Below are 24,807 nucleotides of genomic sequence, written 5' to 3' on the forward strand. Positions count from 1 at the left end.
TTCTGATGAACATGGAGAAAAAGGTTCAAAGCTTCTAGAGAAGCTGTTGTTCAAGTTTTCATGAGGCAATTAAATAGGAAGTCCGAACTATGGCAATGTGGTGAAGGCTCCAAAGATATACTGTGGTGCTGCTCAGGGACATTGCTGGCCAACCACTGTGAAGTAACATCAGTAGTTTTCACAGTCCCCTAGTTCACATGATGTGCAATAACAAAATTTAAGGAACGAAAAGCAAAGCCAAAACCAAAGAAAACATCCTTGACGAAGTCTATACCATCTCAAGCGGAAAAAGTAGGCGTGTCCCAGGTGTCACTGCACAGTCTACTGCCAATTAAGGCCATGGGTATTGACTTGAAGGGATCTTGACAGCTCAGTTCTATAAAGAAGAACCATAATCAGAGCAGGTCAGAGTGTTTGTGAGGAGTCTGGATGCATCGTTGTACATGAGGGAGTCTCGAAAACAAAAACAGAAAGGAACCAAGACATTAACGTTTTGGCTACCAAACTGGGATTTGGTTTGTCTAGGTCATTAGTTTCCCCTCCAAAATCCATTTAAAAAGAAAAGTTAGTGCTACAAATACGCAACTCCAAAAGTCATGTTCCCCATCCCCTATCATCCAAGTTGCATCGAGAAGCAAGTTACATTTCCTTCTCTTACTGCGGCAGGGAATCCTCTCCCGTTTGCTTTCATTTCCATTGGCAATCAACGGGGAACAAAAATCCTACGGTCCTGAAGTGCTGTAAGCACCATCCGTGTCTTGCTGACATCTTCTCGCACCCCTTTCCTCCTCCTCCTCCTCAGGTGTCATCTGCCTTCCAGTTGGGCAAGGTGTAGAGAAGACACATATGTAATTAAGTACAGCTGGGTGCATGGCGGCATTTAGTGCATGGTTTGCATACAGGTGATCGAGTTCTCTTCCTCTGAAAGGCAGCAGGAGACAGGCAGCTCCCCAGGATGCTCAGGTCTGTCTGCATCTGGGCCATGCTGAGAGATCTATTATTTAGATGTGCCTCTTCATATGGAGGGCAAGGTGATCAGATCTTGAAAAACACCTGCAGAAATAAATACAAATATATATATATATCAGGGTTGGGCAATAGAAAACTTTTCTGATTTTGTATACCAGACCATCGTCAAATGGGATGGAAAACTCTCTGCTTACAGCCGCTCCGTAAAAAGGCAGAATTTGCAAAGCACCTGGTACATGTTGAACACTCTAGAAATAATGTATGACTGTGAATCTTCCATGCATGCTTGAGCTCAGGCTTTGCAAAGAAAACACCAATTATGGGTTTTGATGTGGGTGTCTTTCTGCAACTCACAAATATACACAGTTATGAGAAAAGGAATATAAGGGTTATTTCATTATATGGGATGTAACAAGCTGAATTTGTCCTAAATACGCCAACTCCTTTGGCCTCAAAGTGGAGATGACCGCTGCACCTCATAGTTGAATTAACCATCCAGGGGTCCTTTACCTTTTCACCTTTATATATGTTTTTAATGTTTTGTATAGTTATAATAATTAAAACATAGAGCACCAGAGGTGCAACCTTTTTATTAGGCCAGTAAACAGGAGTCCAGTATGCTTTCATTTTCCAAGAACAGGAAGTGCATCACCTTTGCTGGCGGGAAGCAACAAAGCTGTGTTATAACTGAAGTGCTAGAATAACTCGCTGTAGCTAGAATTTTCTATTAGCAGCAGCATACCAAATAAGGCTAGGAGAAGCAATGCACCACAACCCAGTCTGTAAAATCCCAACAAAGCAACACAGTCTAGCTATTAGCCATGCCACAACAAACAGCAGTTTTGAATAGGTGCCTAATAGTGGGTACAAACCACTCATTTTAGAGCTAAACTTTACTCCTAAGAAATAACATATTTGATTTTTCAATAGAGGCTGGTCATATTTATACAGTGGTGCCCCGCAAGACGAATGCCTCGCAAGACGGAAAACTTGCTAGATGAAAGAGTTTTCCGTTTTGGAGGTGCTTCGCAAAATGAATTTCCTATGGGCTTGCTTCGCAAGACGAAAATGTCTTGCGAGTTCCTGTGGGGTTTTTTTCCTCCCCCCTTTTTCTAAGCCGCTAAGCCGCTTATCCGCTAAGCCGCTAAAAGCTGCTAATAGCGCTAATAGCACTAATCCGCTAAGCCATCAATGGGCTTGCTTCGCAAGACGAAAAAACCGCTAGACGAAGAGACTCGCAGAACGGATTCTTTTTGTGTTGCAAGGCACCACTGTATAGGGTGGGGGAGACCTTTGGCGCTCCCGACGATTCTGAACTACAATTCCCATCAGCCCTAGCCAAAGGCAGGAGATTATGGGAGTTGTAGTTCAGCAATATCTGGAGGGTCCAGAGCTTCCCTACACCTGATTCATATGAAGAAAAAGAGTTTGGACTTGATATCCCGCCTTTCACTCCCCTTAAGGAGCCTCAAAGCGGCTAACAATCTCCTTTTCCCCTTCCTCCCCCACAACAAACACTCTGTGAGGTGAGTGGGGCTGAGAGACTTCAGAGAAGTGTGACTGGCCCAAGGTCACCCAGCAGCTGCATGTGGAGGAGCAGGGAAGCGAACCCGGTTCACCAGATTACGAGTCCACCGCTCTTAACCACTACACCACACTGGCTCTCTTTTAAGGGGAAAATCCTGCTGTGCTTATGAATTTAATACTCATTCATCCATTTTCATAGACCCATATAAGGCTGTATTTCAGGAAACCTAAAAAAGGTAGATCCACACCTTTATTTCCAACAAGGCGCCATTTCCCAGTAAAAACTTCCCTGTAGGAAGTAGGTCTTTGGAACAGTCCAAATCTATTACAGTGGTGCCCCGCAAGACGAATGCCTTGCAAGACGGAAAACCCGCTAGATGAAAGGGTGTTCCATTTTGGAGGTGCTTCGCAAAACGAATTTCCTATGGGCTTGCTTCGCAAGACGAAAATGTCTTGTGAGTTCCTGCAGGGTTTTTTTCCTCCCCCCCCCTTTTCCCCAAGCCACTAAGCCGCTTAACAGTTGATCCGCTAAGCCGCTTATCAGCTGATCCGCTAAGCCGCTAATGGCCACTAATAGCGCTAATCCGCTAATGGGCTTGCTTCGCAAGACGAAAAAACCGCAAGACGAAGAGACTCGCGGAACGGATTCTTTTCGTCTTGCGAGGCACCACTGTACAGTCCCCTGCAAACCAGTGTGATTTCAACAAGAATGCCAGGCTTGCTAAACCCCTGCAGCCCTGCATCTGATCCTTGATCAGTAAGGAACAACTGAAAATTAGATTGCGGTCCACGCAGCATCTACCTCAAAGGTTGGCTTGCAGTTCAACTGCTTGACCCGGAACACACTGGCTGAGCACAAGCCCTGTGCCACAATCCATGCAGCTTCTGTGTTCCTTCCAATACAGCAGCTGACCTACTGAGCACTTCAACAGAAATACCTAGCGAAAGCTAGTAGCCAGCTTATTGAAAGGACACCCAAGGGATTCTCTTTCAGTCCCCTCTGGGGTCCACCTCTGCTCCCTTTCCTCTCAACCCTGCTGCCAAAACACACACACACACACACACACACACACACCATTTGCAGTACATATGCTGATGCTGCTAATCAGCATGAAACTTTGCCAGCTTACATCAATATGCCTCACCTGAGATGCAAGACGCAGCTGGAACAACGAATTGTGAATTGGGGTGGGGGAAGCTGTGTGGGATTCTCTTTCTTCCATTAGGAATAGGCAGTGCTATGAAGAATCACAGCACACAAATTGTGTGCTTGTGTGTATTACATACTCAAAGGTTAAAATTCTGGGGAAATAACATGTGCTGGGCAAGAAAAACTCCAGAAGCAGAGCGTTCAGGCGATGTGATGGACACAGTGTCTTGCCTCTGTAATGGGTTGTTGTTGTTTTAACACATTTTGTTGATTTTCCAAAGATAATAAAAAACACAAAGAAACAAAAACATACATTCAAAAATATTTCTTAAAAAACAAACAAAATAAAAACAAAATACACTTGTGGGATTCCTAGAATCCCTTGACTTCCATCTTGGTATAGGACGGCAACCACATTCTGGAGAGAATGATGACGCACATTCATCTTCACATGGTCATATGTCATTGTTTGTGGAAATTTATTATTTTCATTTTATATTTGTATACCTTGCCACTTCTTCCAAGGAACTCAAACCAGTGAGGTTTATTTTAGCCTACCATGGTGGGCTATGCTGCCAGTCTGCCTCTTCCAAGATCACCAAAACCTATTCAGGTATTTGAAGAGGCAAACCAACAAAGAAAATGACCCTTTTTGGTCTTCACAGTTAACAATTCTTTTGTTTGAAAACATCCTCTCGTCTCTGGGTGCAGCAGGATGAGCAGGTTCTAGCCCCAAAGGCAAGGTAGTTTAAACAAAAAGGCTGAAAGCCCACATAGAGCCCCCAAGTGCCATTTAAGTTTCCAGTGTCACATGTCAATTAAACTTCTGCTGATCAAAACAGGGTGGAGAGGAAGAGGTTAAAACAAGAGCCATCACCTTGCGGATATAAAGAAAAACAGGACGTTTATCTGCTAGGTTGTCGGTTCATGAAAGCATCCTTATTCAGCTAATCAGAGACTTATTTTCTCTCACAAATGAGAGCTTAAAAGAGATTATTGCTGCTTACTCCAGGGAATAGGGAAGGAAGAAGAGTAATGAAAGCAAATGTTACAATCACAAGCTGGGACAATTAAATAAAAAGAACTACTATTTTGCCAGTTTGAATGAAGTAAGTTTCTGGATAAGCAGCAAGACTCTCATTCCCTCAGATAATAAAACATTTTTTTGGGGGGGGGAGTGACAAAATATGTACAGTAATACCTCATGTTGTGTTCCGCTCTTGTTGCGGACTTTCAGCTTACGAACGCGGCAAACTCAGAAGTGTTTACTTCTGGGTTTGCCGCCTGCGCATGCGCAAAAGCGATCTGCACGCTTCACGCATGCACATGCGCAGAAGAGGCGCTCTAGTTGTGAACTTTTCGGGGTGCGAACGACACCCCAAAATGGATTAAGTCCACAACTAGAGGTACCACTGTATGATTATCCATATGGCAAGGTTTCTCTACCTTACACCCTCTCACCCCCTGTGCATTTGGAGATCAAGTGTTTACTTAAAGAGTGCTGATAACACGCAGCACTATTTCTCCACCACATCTGAATCAGGAGAGACTGTTATGTACTGAAGTTCTCACCCTGGGCCAGAAGGGGATACTGTAGATAGCTTTCACTCAGGTCCACATATGCAAATAAGGGATCGAAAGTGACGTTCAGTGATTGGATAGTTACAGAAAGTGGTTACAGTTGCGTTCTAGTGGAGCTCTATATAAGCAGGCTGGCTGAACCCTTCAGTTCAGTTCTGTTCTGGCCTGTGAATAAACAAGAGCTGTTTGAAGAATTGCTGTGTCGTCTGATATGTTCACCCACAACTTAACAGAGACAATGAAGTCTTAGGCCATTACTTGGATGCGGTGGAGAGATGGATGTCAGAAAACAAGCTGAGCTTGAATATGAGTATTTCCCATAATCAATAAATTGGTCAACTGCCCCCCGCCCCCCGGATGGCGTTGCACTCCCCCTGAAGTTTGGGGTTCGCAGTTTGGGGTGCTTCTGGACCCAGTGGCTAGAAGCGCCTTTTGCCAACTGCAATTGGTTTGACAGCTATGGCCGCTCCTGGACTGGAGATAGCCTAGTGATAGACTGGATTACTGCAATGTGCTCTATGTGGGGCTTCCTTGCGCTTGATCCAGAACAGTGCAGCACGATTGCTGAGAGGAGTAAGACCTTGTCAGCTTGTAACACCTGTGCTCAGAGATCTGTACTGGCTGCCGATTTGCTACTGGGCAATGTTCAGGGTGTTGCTATTAGTATACAAAGCACTTAACAACTGGGGACCAATTTACCTGTGAGATCACCTGAGCCCATATACACCCACTCAATCACTTTGATCTGTGAACTGGCATTGTTACAAGTGCCACGTAATACCCATTCCACATAAGAAATCAGTATTTTAGTGTGGCCACCTCCACACTGGAACTCCCTGGCTACTGATATCAGGCAGGCAACTTGCTATATACCAGGCATAGGCAAACTCGGCACTCCAGATGTTTTGGGACTACAACTCTCATCATCCCTGACCACTGGTCCTGTTAGCTGGGGATGATGGGAGTTGTAGTCCTAAAACATCTGGAGGGCCAGGTTTGCCTATGCCTGGTATATACTCTTTTCAGTGCCTGCTAAAAACATTCTGCTTAGACAAGCCTGCCCAGATACCGCTATTTAAAATGTTGATGCATGTTTAATCTGTCTTTAGTTTATTGTTGATTTGCATTTTCTTAAATGTTTTAAATTACTATTGCTATTTTATTGATAAATGTATTGTTTTCTGGAGTTTTTTTTTGTAAATGGTTTAGAGGTGGTTTTATATATGCACAATCAAGCCATGTATAAATTTTATGAAATTAATAAATATTTTGTCTGCCTGTTCAATTAAGATGCACACCTATATTCCAATGAGGAGGAAAACTCCCAAGGACACGGACTCTCCAGTACAAGTGCAGAACACTAACCTGCTGGATGTTCATTTGCTGCATAATGTTTCCTACCCCCCCCCCAAAAAAATCTACTACATTTTTATCTCCAGTCTTTTGAGGGTGGTGTGTGTCAGGAATGGGGAACCTGTGGTTCTGCAGATGGTGTTGGACTCCAGTTCCCATCAGCTATCATGGCCAAAGATCTGGAATTATGGGAGATGCAGTCCCAAAACTTGTTTTTTTGGGGGGGGGCACAGGATCTCTATTCCTGGAATCCCTCCCATTTCATCCTCACAGCAACCCTTTGACTTTGGTTAGACCAAGAGAGTAGCTGGCCCAGCTTCAAAGGGCGACTTTGTGGCCAAGTGGAGATTTTACAGCGCTCCCTGTAGCCATTACACTCATACCTTGGGTTGAATGTGCTTCAGGTTGAGCACTTTTGGGTTGTGCTCCATGGCAACCTGGAAGTAACAGTGTTACTTCTGGGTTTCGCCACTCGCGCATGCGCAGATGCTCAAAATGACGTCACACACATGTGCGGAAGCGGCGAAACGCGACTCGTGCAGTCACATCTTACGTTCCATTCAGGATGCGAACGGGGCTCTGGAACGGATCCTGTTCGCATCCCGAGGTACCACTGTACTGCACAACTAGTGCAGCAGGACCCTGAGGCAGAACACAAGGCCGACTTACTCAAAAAGCAGCTGTAAAATCTTATAGCACAGAGCTGAAGCAAACCTCCTCCACTCTTACTCTCTGAAGCTAGACTGAAACTGTAGTGTGTGTGTGTGTGGTGTGGTGTGTGGGTGAGAAAGAGAAAGAAAAAGGGAGAGAGACAGAAGCAACTCCCCCCATCCCTCACATACATCAGGCTGAGTACTTCTGACACCCAAATCCAAAAAGACCACTACCCAAAAAGCGACTTTAGGCAAGCCCGAGGCAACTGTGGAAAGCTCACTCACACACCCGTTCTGTATCATGTCCCCTCAGTTTCAAATGCAACTTGCCACAAGCCATGGAAGGACTTCTGCTCAGGAAAGACAACCCTGTATCTGCCTTGGGCATGAAGGACTAGTTGTGTTTGTCTTTGGAAACAAGCCAGGAGAAAACAGAGACACCAGCCTGGGCTGAATAATATTACGACAAGAGCCAAGCTGAAATTTATCAGAACACTTTTCTTCTGAAAAGATGAGGCATTTCCCCTCACCCTCTTAGGAGGACGCCACTTTGAAGAATTTTTACCAACATTTTCTGGTTGTTTTTGGTAGTGTGGCTACCATTTCCCCTTCACAATGTCATGGAACAATGCTAGTTAAGGTAAAGGTAAATGGACCCCTGACCATTAGGTCCAGTCGTGACCGACTCTGGGGTTGCGGCGCTCATCTCGCTTTATTGGCCGAGGGAGCCTGCGTTCAGCTTCTGGGTCATGTGGCCAGCATGACTAAGCCGCTTCTGGCGAACCAGAGCAGCACACGGAAACGCCGTTTACCTTCCCGCTGGAGTGGTACCTATTTATCTACTTGCACTTTGACGTGCTTTCGAACTGCTTTGTTGGCAGGAGCAGGGATCAAGCAATGGGAGCTCACCCCGTTGCGGGGATTTGAACCACTGACCTTCTGATTGGCAAGTCCTAGGCTCTGTGGTTTAACCCACAGCATCACCCAATGCTAGTTAGATGATGCTAAATGATGGACAGGCTGCTGCTGCAAGCTGTACACACTCTTAGGGGCAAAGGACCGTGTTGGTTCTGCTACTTCCGCTGCTAATGATGAGCCTCACCCCTGAGAAACCATTGGAAAATTCTTCCTGCCCCTGGGGAGATCTTGTGAAACGGTTCCTCCCAATTTCTCTGCCCACAAATAGGGCAGGTGGTTTTTAAGGGCCGTTTGCGCACAGCTCTAACCAAGATAAATAACTAAGGTTGGGGGAAAGGGAGTTAAAACTGCTGTAGAGCATGAAATGCAACGCTGAAATGAAACGAACGGCTTCAGCCCAAGGTCAGAAACTTGTCAACTTCTCCTTAAAGATTACAAGAAAGCAGTGGTCTCACTCCAAGAAGACAATTCCCTCAACTGCGAAGAACTAAGCTAGTTCCAGTGACAACAATAGAACAACAATTGTTTAAGGAGTCTCCCACTGCCAATAAAGAAAAGAGAACACATCTTCTTTCAGTTGACAAAAGGAATGCATAGAAAAGGCAAGACTCCAGAGATCTCCCTCTAAGTTATGTTATCCCGCATTCTGAACAAACTAAAGCACGGCCAAATGTCCAGAAATAAAAAGGAAGGCAGCGATGTCAGAGGAAAAACCAGGGAGGTTGGGCTGGGTGTTCATCAGTATGCGGATGATACTCAGCTCTACCTCTCCTTTAAATCAGAACCAGTGAAGGCGGTGAAGGTCCTGTGTGAGTGCCTGGAGGCGGTTGGAGGATGGATGGTGGCTAACAGATTGAGGTTGAATCCTGACAAGACATAAGTACTGTTTTTGGGAGACAGGGGGCGGGCGGGTGTGGGGGATTCCCTGGTTCTGAATGGGGTAACTGTGCCCCTGAAGGACCAGGTGCGCAACCTGGGAGTCATTTTGGACTCACAGCTGTCCATGGAGGCCCAGGTTAATTCTGTGTCCAGGGCAGCTGTTTATCAGCTCCATCTGGTACGCAGGCTAAGACCCTACCTGCCTGCGGACTGTCTCACCACAGTGGTGCATGCTCTAGTTATCTCCCGCTTGGACTACTGCAATGCGCTCTACGTGGGGCTACCTTTGAAGGTGACCTGGAAACTACAACCAATCCAGAATGCAGCAGCTAGACTGGTGACTGAGAGTGGCCGCCGAGACCACACAACACCGGTCTTGAAAGACCTACATTGGCTCCCAGTACATTTCTGAGCACAATTCAAAGTGTTGGTGCTGACCTTTAAAGCCCTAAACGGCCTCAGTCCTGTATACCTGAAGGAGCGTCTCCACCCCCATCGTTTTGCCCGGACACTGAGATCCAGCGCCAAGCGCCTTCTGGCCACTCCCTCATTGCGAGAAGTGAGGTTACAGGGAACCAGACAGAGGGCCTTCTCAGTAGTGGCGCCCACCCTGTGGAACACCCTCCCTTCAGATGTGAAGGAAATAAGCAGCTATCCTATCTTTAAAAGACATCTGAAGGCAGCCCTGTTCAGGGATGTTTTTAATATTTAACGCTGTATTGTTTTTAATAATGACAATAAAGATATTATTATTATTATTATTATTATTATTATTAATACTTGATTGGGAGCTGCCCAGAGTGGCTGGGGAAACTCAGCCAGATGGGCGGGGTTTAAATAATAAATTATTATTATTATATAACTTGGTGGGATGAATGGGCGCAGCCAACAGACAGAATGTGAAAAATGATAATATTTATTCCCCTGTGAGAGAGCAGGTATCTGTTTACGTCCTCTTCTCTATACGTGAACCCCAGCAATCTAAATGTGTCCAGGAACCAAAGAGAGATTTGATTGTATTAAAAGCATTTCCTTATTGCAACAGAAGTCTTGAGGGCTGCTTTAAAAGGACGGGTAATTTCCCAAAACCTGCTCTCAAAGTTACATATATAAATAGGATTTCAGAAGATGGCATGGCCAGATGTAAGATATTATTTGATTATTGCCTCGGCAAGATCTCAGCTTTAGACTGCGCATGGCCAGTCTCTCGATTTAGGTGGTTTACTGCTTGGCAATGAGAGTGCTATTCGGTTTTATTACTGGGAAGTCTGATTTTATTTTGCCAATGCTATGCTAACAGTCAGATAGTCACTCTAAAGTACACTAGGATGATATGGAACTGGCGGAAATGACTGGCAGAATCCGAGACCAGGGAGAAGAGTCGGTAGAAGAAGAGTGGAAGAAATTTAAAGACTATCTACAGAAACACTGTAAAATTAAGGAATGCTAAAAGGATGTTGGAATGATGTAACATGGTTTTTGCAATAATGCTATATAGGGTTAAGGAAGAATGGATTGTTAATAGGCCAGAATGTAAAGTTACAATATATTAAGACAAATTAATAAGATAAAAACAAGAATGGAAAGGATTTGCTGAAATAATTAATTGAACTAGAATACAAAAAAGGGAGGTGTGAGGAGGTCAAGGAAACAAGTAAATGAAAGACAAGACATGGAAAGATGGAATTTTTTAAAATTGTTTTTACTTTTTCTGTATTTTGTATTTTCTGTTTTTCTTTTTTTCTTTTTGTAATCTTTTTGAAACTTTAATAAATATTTTTTTTTTAAAAAAAAAGTACACTGAGCCAAGTATTCCAGTCTGTAAGTTCTGTTAAATCTTACAGCAGGTTTTCAAAAGTAACCAAGAGCTCCATAACTTCTAAGAAAACTGAGCGTAAAAGGCAACCACAAATAACAGCTGCCTATAAAGGTAAAAAGTGACTCTGCAGTTATTTGCCTTTATATAAATACACTGTAAGAAGGCTAAATAGCTTGAAAGTGCATTTTTAGCTGTGCTTCCTTTAAGGCTGTGGCGGCTACAGAAATCTTCATAAGCCCAATATTCCTGCAGTCCTCTCTGTTGTGTTTTATTTTTTACATTTTATTTATTAGATGCGGATGCTTTGTGACTTAACTATTCAATTTAGGCATGCTTTACGTTCTTCAAGCCGTTATTTTGCATTAATGGCTTAGATTTGTTTCCATTCCTGCTTTTATTTTTGTGATTGCGAATGGCGATATAAATAATTTTATGCAAAATAGTTTGAAATGTGGTTTGCTCTTTTCTTCTTCAATGTATTTTTATTGTTCTTTTCAAACAAAAACGGGGGGGGGGGGGGGGAACACCCTTGCAGGCAATTGCAAGTATAAGAACAAGGACACTGGCATGAATTAGAAGGTTATATTGTAAAATCATCCGTGTCCAAGCCTGTGTCTCCCCACATGACTATGCGCAGCCAGTGGTTGCCACATCTGTGCTAGTGAACTGGATAAAAGGATAGCTGGGCCCTTGAGGAGCATGAAAACCAAAACCTATAGCCCTCTTAAAAGGTAAAGGGTAAAGGGACCCCTGACCTTTAGGTCCAGTCGTGACCGACTCTGGGGTTGCGGTGCTCATCTGGCTTTATTGGCCAAGGGAGCCGGCGTACAGCTTCAGGGTCATGTGGCCAGCATGACTAAGCTGCTTCTGGCGAACCAGAGCAGCACACGGAAATGCTGTTTACCTTCCCGCTGGAGCGCTATCTATTTATCTACTTGCACTTTGATGTGCTTTCGAACTGCTAGGTTGGCAGAAGCTGGCACCAAGCAACGGGAGCTCACCCCATGGCGGGGATTTGAACTGCCGACCTTCTGATCGGCAAGTCCTATGCTCTGTGGTTTAACCAACAGCACCACCCACGTCCTTAGATGCCTAATTAAATTGACTTATCTTAACACTGTTTAGAGGCTTGGCTTCTTCCTTCCTTCCTTCCTTCCTTCCTTCCTTCCTTCCTTCCTTCCTTCCTTCCTTCCTTCCTTCCTTCCTTCCTTTCTTCCTCTCTCTCTCTCTCTCTCTCTCTCTCTCTCTCTCTCTCTCTCTCTCTCTCTCTCTCCCTCCCTCCCTCCCTCCTTCCCTCCCTCCCTCCCGCCTTTTTCTTTTTTTTCTTTGCTGACTCTCCAAAGACCCTATCAGGGGAACCATGTTTGTTCTGTCTGGTGGCCCTCAATTATGGACCTCCCTCTCCTCAGAGTTGCTCCTGGCACAATCGCCATATTCCCCCCCCCCTCCAGGTAGCCAAGATACACTTCTTTGCGCAGGCTTTGGGGAGCAGCCGAGTTATTTAAGACTGGACTGTTCCTTCCCCGTTTCTGTGCAGTAATAAACTTTGTACTTTAATTTTGGTTTTAAGGTTATTTAATGTGTTTCATTGAATGTAGGTTCCCTGAAATGGTTCTTTGTCCAACGGCACCTGGTCTTTATCGGGTCTCAAGCCCCGCCCACCTGGCCGGGTTGTCTAGGATTCAAATAAACAGATGGTGGGCAAGCCCAGTGGCCGGCCTAGGAATTCCCCAACGGACGATCGCCTAGCTGCGGTGTTGCTTCCCAGCGGTAGGATTTTGGTGCGACGAGCCACAAAGTGTGTTCTCCTTCACGGAGGCACGTGTTGCGGTGGGGACTGCCAAGACACTCCAAAGTTGGGGGCGGGCTAATTGATGGTTGGCCACTGATGCAATTGGGGCTTCACTTGTTGTTGGGAAGAAGTTAATGTTGGCATTTATTGATTGACAGCCAGAAATGCTAAAACTCCTTGCACGAGGCTAGGGCTTCCTCTTTTCGCCCGTGCATCGGATTGCCTGTCCCCGCCCCTCCCTAGAATTAGGGGTGTTCGCTTTGACCTTGCTATGCCTGTCATGGGGTCATCTGCTCTTGGAGCAGGGGCCCGGTAGGAATTTTGTCCATCTGGCTGATTGGCTGGGGCCATTTGGCTTTTGCCTACTGCATAGCAAATCGTCACAACTTGTAAGGTTGCAGTTAGGCATTGGCTTATGGTTTGGTTGGTTGAGGGGCATGGATTGGCTGTGCCTGCCCCTCTAATGCTGCTGCTGCAAGGAATTCCGTTAAAGAAATCAGCAGCTAACTATTGCTTGTCCACTCTGTCAAGGGGGCTCGGGCCATTGCAAGAGCCCCTGGTTGCATTTGGGGAGGGCTGAGGGCAGCTTCCCTGCTCCGTCGCTACCCCCAAGTGTATTCCCCTCTTCTGACTTTCGCATCGTGTGGAATGTCAGTCTGTCCCCCATGGTGGGGGCAGAGAGTCGCCACCAATGCCTAAGCAACCACTCACATTTTTGTATTTTAATAAAGCTGTGGCCAAAATTATGCTAAAAACCTTAAACAAAAATTCTGTGTGATGTGTGAGTTGTTGGGGTGGCCCTGGGTACCTCGACACGCAACTGTCGCCCGCCCCGTGACCGGGCAAGCGGCCAATTTGGAACCTTGCAGTGGAGGGCAGGTAACAAATTCAAACAACCAACAAGCCTGCGCAACTCACAGAGTGTTTTTAAACAAAAGATGTGCTCAGATTGGGGGTGAAGGCCAGCTCCCCTCCCAATATCTCCCCTTTCCTCCCACTGCTCCCTTTTTTTGTTTGTTTTTGCTTCCAGTCTGTCTCTCATAATGGAAGCTATCTGAGCTGGGAAGAAAAGGATGTCAAGCGATAGCAAGCAGAGAGGAAGACGGGGGAAAGTTTCATTTCCCTTACAGCATATGCGTTCTTTTGCAAATATTACCCCAGGCTCCAGCTTTAGACATGAAGGAGGAAGGGGAAAGGGGAAAAACCACACACAGCCGCCCTCACCAAACATCCTTGTTTGTTTATGAAAGAGGGCCGGCCGGCACCATAGCATTTCATCTGTACCTGTGCATTTTGCTGATGGTCTGGTGCAAATACCAAGAGATTTCCTAGCATGCAATTCCTGTAAATGAAAGCGTGCTCCACTTCCTTGGACTCCGGACAAATACCCACCCTACCCAGTGGGGTAAGCCAGTCTTGCTTAATAGGGAAAGAAATAAAATATTCACATCTGCGCGAGTAAAATATTTATATCTGCAACAGAATTATGGGCTTTTGAAATGCGCACTCTGTTAATGTATCAGCAACGAACAAGCCAAGCCCCACCAGTATTGTCTGAGCTGATTGGAAGCAACTTTTGAAGGTCTCCGGAAGAGAGATTTTTCCAGCTGTTAATATCCGAGACTGCTTTAACTGGAGATTCCAGGCACTGAACTGGAAACCTTGTTTGCTTACTGGGCAGGGCCTGTTTTCCTTTCCGTCCAAGGAAGTGGAATCAACCTTGAAATGTTTGGAGATGCATGGCTGAAAGGTAACCCTATAGCTCAATCACGGGGGCTCTTGTGTGACCGATTCCCCTTCCTCCAAAATAAGCAGCCATTGTTGCATTAAACGTTTCTTTTTTAAAAAAAAGATTTTCCTCCAAGTTGCCTCGAGGGCAGCTCTTGAACCAATAAGTGGGATGCAAGTTACCTGTCGCAGTGGTTGCACTTGAAGGGTTTCGCCCCCGTGTGTTTCCTGTAGTGTCGCGTGAGCTCGTCGCTTCGTGCAAAACGCCACTCACACCCTTCCCACGAACACTTGTAAGGCTTCTCACCTGCAAAGAAGACGGAAGAAGTTTTGTCAGTGTTATGTACTGAAGTTCTCACCCTGGGCCAGCAGGGGGATACTGTAGACAGTTCAGGTCCACATATGCAAATAAGGGATCGAAAGTGACGTTCAGTGATTGGATAGTTACAGAAAGTTGTTACAGTTACGTTGTACTGGAGCTCTATATAAGCAGGCTGGCTGAGCCCTTCTGTTCAGTTCTGTTCCAGTGGCGTAGCGTGGGGGGTGCAGGGGGGGCCGGGCGCACCGGGCGAAACATCTGAGGGTTAGGGTTAGGGGGTGCAAATCCACAGGTTAGGGGGCGCAAATTACTTGCATTGCCCCGGGTGCTGACAACCCACGCTACGCCACTGTTCTGTTCTGGCCTGTGAATAAACAAGAGCTGTTTGAAGAATCACTGTGTCGTCTGATATGTTCACCCACAACTTAATAGTCAGTGTCAACCAAAAGCTGGAGTGTGTGGTCACCAACATTTTACACGCTAAAGAGGAGGGTTGTATTGCTGCCAGAGCATCATGGCCTCTCCAAGTTGTCTATGTACCCCGAACAAAGAAGGAGATTTCAATTTCCAAGCCCTCCTGATATCATCTCTCCTTCTGGAATCAAGGGATTGGGGGCGGGGGCAAGATTGTGGTGGAGTTTGGCGGATTTTTTTTGGTGTTTTTTTTAAGGGTTTTTCAAGGGCTTCCAGAAGTTTAGAGGGTATTTGAGGGCTTTTTCAATGGCGTTCCCAATATACACAATTTCACTTAAATGCACAGTGCCTCAGAAGATATCCCATGTATAAATAGGCCTGTAATAAGAAACTAGTGCAGGAACCAAGATATTCTGTGGCAGACCCTTAAAGATGCCTTTGACATCTGAGACTGTGAAACTCTTATGAAAGTGGCTCATTTACTACAGGAAGCACTGGTTCTATTTTCAATGATTAGCACTGTAACTGATTTCTTCTTCTTTTTTATAATAAAATAAAATAAAATCTGAACAACAGCCCAGTTTCATCTATTCTGGATGGGCCCATTCACACATGAAAGTTGCATTCTTCTAGTAGTTTAGGTCTAGGTTCGAAATATGTATGTGTGAATTGGTGCTAGGTGATGGTTCACTTATGTTTTAACCCTAGCTACCGTATTTTTCGCTCCGTAGGACACACTTTTCCCGCTCCAAAAATTAAGGGGAAATGTGTGTGCGTCCTATGGAGCGAATGCAGGCTCCTTGGCTTCAGCGATAGCAATGCGAAGCCTCCAAAGTGCAGAGGGGGCGCTCCCCCTGCGCTCCAGAGGCTTCACATTGCTTTCAGTGCGCACCGACCCCTCTCGCTCTCCAGGCTTCAGGGATAGCTGCCTGAAGCCTTCGGAGCACAGTGCAAGTTCCCGCTGCGCTCCGCAGCCTTCGGGTTCCTTTCGCTGAAGCCACAAGAGCAAGACTCTCCCGGCTTCAGCAGAGAGGGAGAGCTGCGCAACGCCCCTGGAAGGGGCTCTGTTTCTCCTGCCGCTTCACTGAAGCGGCGCTGAGCAGAGAGGGGGAAAAAAAATTCCCCTTGTTCTCCCCCTCTAAAACAACGTGTGTCCTATGGTCCAGTGCATCCTATAGAGCGAAAAATACGGTAAATGAGACCTGATTTGCAACAGAAGCAAATGTTTTTAACAGCAGGCAATGATGCTTCTTCTGTGGGATGAAACCAGGTGCACCACAGAGGTATTTAAGAGAGATACTGTCATTTCATGTTTGCTCCCCTTCTCTTGCAAAAGTCTGCCAATGTGCTTGTCACCATCACAACTGACAAAGCTTTCTGCTCTTTGAAAGATGGTGTTAATCCAAACCAGAGGGAGGACGACCAGCGAATGGTACAGAATCCTTTCAGCTTAGGTCTCCTCTCTCCAATCTAGTTGTCATTCAGACAGCACCTAGCTGCAGACAGTGGACGGCTCCAATATCTGCGTATTTTAACATGAGAAAGAATCCTCATATTGAAACCAAACACACACAGTATTCAATGCGCAGCTATACATTCAGTATGCAGCTCAGCAAGAACAAAGGTGGGCCCAATAGCAAAAGAGAGTACACAGTAAAAGAACAGTCTTCATTGTTGCTTCCTTAATAAGGAACTGTCAGCACCAGGGAAGAGGAAAATATTTTTTAAATACTGGAAATCACCTTAAAGATGCCCTTTAAAGCTCATTCACAGCCACTGCCTTCAAGTGACAAGCTTCTTGAATCCTAAACACTGATGTGTCTTCTGTGTTATTTATTATTAGCAAGAGCAAGGAGAGAAATGGGAGATCTGATTGCTTTGTAGCCCAAATCTAAGAGAAACCACATGTTCAAGGAGTGGGCAAATGAAGACGGGAGAAACAGGCCCAAATTAATTTCCAGTTTAAGCCCCCCAATTATAATGAAGCTAACACAAGCATCTCTCATCAGGCCTCAAGGAAGGCAAAAAGAGAGAGGCTTCTCTGTGGTTAGTCATTTACTAAACATTACTGATTGCAAGCTAGGCTCTGCTACTCCAAAGATAAAGTGGAAATCTGGCACAGGCAGATGAAGAGAATGGGCAGAGATATCTCCTACAGTTCAGCAACCAGAGCCTTTTATCCTCAGCTCAGATGGGTTTCCAAATGAAAGGGGGAGAGAGTGATCTAAAACTGAAAGGCAGAGCAATGCAGAAAGGAAACTCTATACAAAATTGAAGCAGGTGTAGCAAAGCCAAAAACCCATTGATCCACCAGCCCATCAGTCAAGTGATCTCGTCTCTCAAGGCAATAAATGAGAAAGCAGGGTTGCCGGATCATGCGAAGAGGTTCCTGTGCCTTTAAAGTTATGGGGGACGAGGGGATTTCAGCAGGTGTAGCTTGTGACTCCAGCTACACCCGCTGAAATCCTCACCCTTCCACACAACAGGTAAAGATGCAGGAACCCTGTTCCATTTTGCATCCCAGTAGTGATGTATGGAAGTGAGAGCTGGACCATCAAGAAGGCTGATCGCCAAAGAATTTATGCTTTTGAATTATGGTGCTGGAGGAGACTCTTGAGAGTCCCATGGACTGCAAGAAGATCAAACGTATCCATTCTTAAGGAATTCAGCCCTGAGTGCTCACTGGAAGGACAGATCCTGAAGCTGAGGCTCCAATACTTTGGCCACCAGAGAAGACTCCCTGGAAAAGACCCTGATGTTGGGAAAGATGGAGGGCACAAGGAGAAGGGGACGACAGAGGACGAGATGGTTGGATAGTGTTCTTGAAGCTCCCAGCATGAGTCTGACCAAACTGTGGGAGGCAGTGGAAGACAGGAGTGCCTGGCATGCTCTGGTCCATGGGGTCACGAAGAGTCGGACACGACTAAATGACTAAACAACAACAACCTTAGGGGAAAGTGATGGGGGAAGTGGGGGTAGAGTTCTAGGTGTGTTTTTTTAAGTGCATTGTTTCATTTCACATAACGTATTGGAACTCTCTTGATTCAAAAGTTCTCAAAGGCTCAAAACCGCTAAGACATGTCAATACATATAATGTTGGAAAAGTAAAGAAAAAGAAGGAACATTTTATCATATGTGGTGGGAATGTAAAAAAGTAAAGAACTTCTGGGAAATGATATATAATGAGATGAAAAAGATGCTGAAATACACATTTTTTTAAAAAAAAATCAGAAGCATTTTTACTTGGTATTATAGGTCAGGACATTAATAGGCAAGATGTTAAATTGTTTTTATATGCAACAACTGCGGCAAGAGTATTGTTAGCCCAGAAAAAGAAACAAGAAGAAATTCTGACGAAAGAAGAATGGCAGACGAAATTAATGGACTATGCAGAATTGGACAAAATGACAGGAAGGATTCGAAACCTGCGGGACCAGAGATTTACAGAAGATTGGAAGAAGTATATGAATTATTTGAAGAGCAACTGTAATAAACAAATTACGCTAGTAGGACTACAAGACGTTTTGTATGGAGAAATATACAAAGTGTTACAAAGTAGACAAAGATAGAGATATTGGTTATGTGTTTGAAATGTAATAGGGAAGATAAGAAATGCATACTGAGAGATAAGACTGGAAAATTTTCAGGCAGGATTGATGGAAGTAAAAAAAACAGTTTTGTCCCCCCCTCCCAAGTTATACACCTTGCACAGCAAACACAACTGCTCCAGCAACAAGTTATTTACTCCAGTGCCTTGTGCAACAAATGACCTGGCCTGGTGGCTCCCTGACACTGGTTTATAAAAGATGCACCTATTCTGTAAACGATATCTTATGCCGAAAATAACTGCTTAACACCATGTATCCAGGAACAGCATCAGCTACATGAAGCATGGACTTGCCTTTCAACTGCCAACCTACTGAAGTAGGGAGATGCATGGTTTTATACCCTACTGTTCCCTGACCTGTTGGGATTGAGGCCAGGTCATCAGTCAAAATAACAGAATGCACACCTATTCTCATGAAGACATGAATAAAAGCATCCACTTTCATAAAGGGAAGGCGCTGGAGACAGTATTGTGTAGTTCCTGACTAGGCTAGCTTATCAGACCCCATCTTGTCCAGAAACTGAAGCAACCCGGCTCCTAGCCATCTTCCTTCTAGGATAAAGGATCCATCGTTTTCTACAGCGGCTTGAGATTTTCCAACACTGATTTGCCATGGAAGTGAATAATTCCCTTGGTACCCAATTCAACGATCCAAGATCTAACGTAACAAACAAAATATCTTGCAGCCACTAATTGGGGTGGCCTTCAGCTGAAAAATACGACCCAAGATGGATAATCTTGACAGCAGTGCTGCATGAAACCCATTGCACGGAGGCTGTTAAAGCCTTCTGGAGTGTATTCTGACTTATTTGAGCGTCAGATATCCCTCTAACATCTATGATAGCTGAGCTCTGGGGGCATTCCAGAGTAGCTTTGCCAAGCACTGAGACTAGCCTTCTTTTCAGATTCTTTTCTTTTGTAACATGAGCTGCCTTGCTGCCAAATGTCAGACAGTGTCTCTTGTGTTCCCCGGCACTGCACGCTTGCATACTGTATGCAGTGCAGAGGACAAAACAGAAAGACAGAGGAAAATGTGACCTTTAAAAGCCGCTGTCTAAAGGAATCCTTGACCCTCAGACCTCAGCCAAGATGTGGCTGCTCCCTGCCCCCCTTGACAGCTAGGCAAAACTTCAAAGCCAAATGCAGGGGAAAGGAACAGTGACCATCTCATTACATAATATCTCGTTAATGCTTTCCTTTCCCTGAAAACAATTAAAGAAAGTATCACTTGGTTATCTCATCCACTGATAAGTGCAATGGTCTCCAGGAAAAATAATAATCTAAATTTACATTTAGCAAAGATTGCTTTTTTAAAGGCATGTTACAGTTGCATTCCACAGATTGCAATCTGGGTTTCATAAGTGCTAAACCTTTGGGACCTTTTTGCATCTTCTCACATTGTGTACTTTTGTGCTGTGTTTTACGGACAAGGAGCGGAAGAAATAAGCATTTAAGGAACGAGTGCAGAAAATGGATTCTGAGAGGTTGCTTTATTGTATACTGTAGTCACAATATAGCCATTCTGTAAAGGTAAAGGGTCCTTTACCTTTCATGGGCAACTCTGGGGTTGCGGCGCTTATCTCGCTTTACTGGCCGAGGGAGCCGGCGTATAGCTTCCAGGTCATGTGGCCAGCATGACTAAGCCGCTTCTGGCAAACCAGAGCAGCACACAGAAACGCCGTTTACCTTCCCGCCGGAGCGGTACCTATTTATCTACTTGCACTTTGATGTGCTTTCGAACTACTGGGTGGGCAGGAGCAGGGACCGAGCAACGGGAGCTCACCCCATCGCGGGGATTTGAACCGCCAACCTTCTGATTGGCAAGTCCTAGGCTCTGTGGTTTAACCCACAGCGCCACCTGTGTCCCATTTTGTAGCATCTTGCAAAAGAAGCAGTTGCTTTCATGAAGGGCCTAGGTTGAATTCAAACTAGGAGCTGAACATTCAACATTTATTCTTGCTTTTTCACATGCTGTACTACTTTTCTGAGATGTCGCAGGATAAAATCAGGAAGCTAAAAGAGGGCAAGTTACTTTCATATAATATCCACCTACAGCCACCTGTTTAGAACTGAAGCAGCTCTGATCTATTTATAATTTCTGTGCTTTCAATTGAAAAAGAGCTTTGAAGATTGTGTTTACCATCCCAACAACTCTGTAGAAGCAAGCTCATCATTACTGCTATTCTACAGATATTTTTTTTTCCTAACCAACTCTGCCTGCCCAGCTTTCCACCTCTGCAAGAGCACAGCAGGACAAGCAAGGATACAAGTTTCCAAAATGCAAGGCTCTTCGGGTATTTATTTAACAAAATTAAACAAATTATTTAAAAAGGGGGGAACGCTCTACGCAGTTGTTTTCTATCCACATCCATACACAATCTGTAGCTTTCTGGTAAAAGAAGAACATTAAGTTCAGAGCATATGCCTAGATTTAATCTCCGGTATCTCCAGTTCAGGAGACACGGGTGGCGCTGTGGGTTAAACCACAGAGCCTAGGACTTGCTGATCCGAAGGTCGGCGGTTCGAATCCCTGCAACGGGATGAGCTCCCGTTGCTTGGTCCCTGCTCCTGCCAACCTAGCAGTTCGAAAGCATGTCAAAGTGCAAGTAGATAAATAGGTACCACTCTGGCGGGAAGGTGAACGGCATTTCCGTGTGCTGCTCTGGTTCGCCGGAAGCGACTTAGTCATGCTGGCCACATGACCCGGAAGCTGTATGCCGGCTCCCTCGGCCAATAAAGCGAGATGAGCGCCGCAACCCCAGAGTTGGCCACGACTGGACCTAATGGTCAGGGGTCACTTTACCCTTTATCTTTTTCTCTCCAGTTAGTCTGTAGGCAGCAGGACTGCAAGGAGAGACCCTCAACTAGCTACTGCCAGAGTGAAAAATACTGAATTTGATGGTCTGATTCTGTGTAAGGCAGCTCCAGTTGTTGAAAATTCAAGATTAATGCTGCTTTTTTCTAGCAGACAGTAAAGTGCCATGGAGACTCTGTGTTAAACAGCTCTTCCTCCACTCACCAGACCAGACTCTATTTGGTGCCAGAACAAGAGCACTTTTCAGATCAAAGTGATCTCGTAGCCTGACCTGGACTGAGTATCACACACACCTAAAAAACCCCACTATTGAGTCATTTATTTCCTACTGCTTTTGTTCGAGACAGTGAACAAAATAAACCAACAAAGGTCACAAAACAGCTAATACGTATACAAACAATCAATTAAAAGGAGGCATTAAAGAAGAGATAAAGTAGCACCAGAGATACAGAACACCCCTCGTGATTCACTGCGATCTCAGCCGAGCATCACATGGTGTAGTGTAACAGCTAAGACACTCAGCCAGCTAAGGCAATCTCAGTTTGAATCTCTGCTTCACTCAAGAGCCCAGCACAGACCCTCTACCTGCAACACAGAAATAATACTCACCTGCCTTATCGGTAAGAGTCGTGTTCATATGTAGCAATAAACCAAAGTTTGTAATAAACCATAGTTTAATCATGAATGTGACTGCCTGCACAGTCCTTAGAATTCTTCGTTTATTTCTGGCTTTCAAGGTTTTGAAGTAAACCACAGTCCACTTTTGGATGACACAACAAGCCAAACTATGGCTTGTTTGAAGCATATACGTGCCAACGTAGGGGTGGAGGGAAGACTGCCTTTCAAATGTAACAAAATGGAAGCCCTATAAATTAAAATTGCTCCAAATTATCTTGAAGTATTAAGGTTATTCTAGTTTGATGTACCCCAGAATATATTTAACATTCATACTCATGATAGATTTATATCTTGGTCCAAACCCTCTGAAGTGAGTTTTTGCCATAAATGGATTTCTAAACAAATTCAACAAACAGCTGAGTTTTAAAAATCTGAATGTATGCACTTTTATGTTATAACCTTAGTGTTTTCCATTTCCAAAAGCTAGAAATGGAAATAATTTCACCTTTTCAAAGTGCTAGTAAGTTAATGATTGACGATGCAATCATTCCCTCTAATATCCTGGATGTGAAATCCCTCGGGACTTGCATTTAATCTTAAAACACATTATGTAAAAGTAGGATTCATAGATGGAACAAATTGTTGTTTTTTAGACAAAGAGAGAAAGAGCAAACAAACAAACAAACAAACAAACAAACAAATTCAGCTGTTTAAAAGAGAGATAGATTTGGAGATAAAAAATATAACCCGAGCATAAAGTATGTGTGTCATTCTTGAACCAATCACAGTGAAACTAATAGAAAAATCTGTTTCGGTTTCTTTTGAGATTCTTTCATTGTTGAAAGTGCCTCTAGTTGATTTCATCAGGTAAGAAAAAGTGCAATTCATTACTAAGGTGGCTGGGGTACTGTACCATTCCTATTTAGTGGTGTACGGTACCATTTTGGCAAACACCATCAACAGCAATTCACACATGCACATTAATCTGAAAAATGAAGAAGAGAAACATGGCAGACGTGTGAGAGGAAAAGCAGCACACCACCACTGCGACCATCTTTTCTGTCAACGTATTTGCTCCCACACAGTTTTGTAGAATCAAAACGCCTACCTGAGATGGAATATCACACAGCCTGTAGTTGAGAGACTGGAGAGGCAGCTCAATGGCACCTAAAGCCACAAAAATGCCCATTGAAGGCAGATTTAGCACCAACATCCCATGCTTAACACTGGCCTGAAAGGCTGTTCTGAATTCAAAGTTCCCAACGAATGGTATGAATGACTACAAAACAGGAATAGTAAGAACTCTGCATCATCCTGCTGGTAATCCATATTATGAACCGAGCCCTCTGAATTCTACTCCAGAAAATGCCTTTTCTCCTTTCAAGCATGCTACTTGTTGGGATCATTTTGTGACATCACCTTGCCAACAAAAGTCCATATAGTTCAAGCTATGGTTTTCCCAGTAGTGATGTATGGAAGTGAGAGCTGGATCATAAAGAAGGCTGATCACCAAAGAATTGGTGCTTTTGAATTATGGTGCTGAAGGAGACTCTTGAGAGTCTCATGGAGTGCAAGAAGAACAAACCTCTCCATTCTGAAGGAAATCAGCCCTGAGTGCTCACTGGAAGGACAGATCCTGAAGCTGAGGCTCCAATACTTTGGCCACATCGTGAGAAGAGAAGATTCCCTGGAAAAGACCCTGATGTTGGGAAAGATGGAGGGCACAAGGAGAAGGGGACGACAGAGGACGAGATGGTGGGACAGTGTTCTCGAAGCTACCAGCATGAGTTTGACCAAACTGTAGGAGGCAGTGGAAGACAGGAGTGCCTGGCGTGCTCTGGTCCATGGGGACACGAAGAGTCAGACACGACTAAACAACAAATTCAAGAGCAATGAAAAAAGCAGAACCTTAGATAATATAATAATACTGAAGGCAATGGAAACTGATACCACACTTTACTAGGCAAAATGGCCATCAATAATAGCGCTATAAATTAGGTCCTCCTCTACCTGCCTTTCTCTGCAATACTATACTTAGATCTGTGCACCTCATTGAGGACACAAGGAGAAGGGGATGACAGAGGATGAGATGGTTGGACAGTGTTCTCGAAGCTACCAGCATGAGTTTGACCAAACTGCGGGAGGCAGTGGAAGACAGGAGTGCCTGACATGCTCTGGTCCATGGGGTCACGAAGAGTCGGACACGACTAAACGACTAAACAACAACACTTTGTGGGATCTTGCAATTTATATAAGTGGCAGGAACATCGTAACCATAGAAAGCCAGGACTCCTTCTGGAGATGGGGGCAGGATCCCAATACATCACCTTCTCTGAGCCCTTCAGCACAGGTACAAAGCCTTGCTGCAGCCAATCTCGCTTTGTCGTTTGGGGTCAATTCACACATTACTTGATTACTCAACATTTGAATGAATCGACTCCACTGAAAAACTCTACGTAAGGGGACAGAATGCTATCCTTTCTGTGGGAATTGGATTTGTGAGAGCTCGCAACACACCAGTCACTGCTTCATGCTGCAGCCATGGAATGGTCAATGCGCACGTCTGAGTGGAGACAGGCAGCCCCTTGTGTGGCAGCTACCGGTCATTCCCATTTAAGGAATGAAAAGGAGCTGCTTCAATCAATTTACCTACATCAACGGCGAA

The 24,807-nt window shown here is 44.7% G+C and overlaps 1 protein-coding gene across 1 annotated transcript in view; it reads right to left on the reverse strand.

The window, feature by feature from the left end:
- Positions 1-926: 926 nt before the first annotated feature.
- Positions 927-24,807, reverse strand: part of KLF7 (KLF transcription factor 7) — an 81,945-nt gene continuing 58,064 nt past the window's right edge. Inside the window, exons 4-5 of the mRNA XM_081898555.1 lie at positions 14,553-14,676; positions 927-1,053 (exon numbers count right to left, since the gene is read on the reverse strand). Of these exons, the coding sequence (XP_081754681.1) occupies positions 1,002-1,053; positions 14,553-14,676 (176 nt within the window). The 3' untranslated portion in view covers positions 927-1,001. The remainder of the gene's footprint in view (positions 1,054-14,552; positions 14,677-24,807) is intronic.

The sequence above is a fragment of the Podarcis melisellensis genome, assembly GCF_964234715.1.
Source record: "Podarcis melisellensis genome assembly, chromosome: 1".
Classification (NCBI taxonomy): domain Eukaryota; kingdom Metazoa; phylum Chordata; class Lepidosauria; order Squamata; family Lacertidae; genus Podarcis; species Podarcis melisellensis.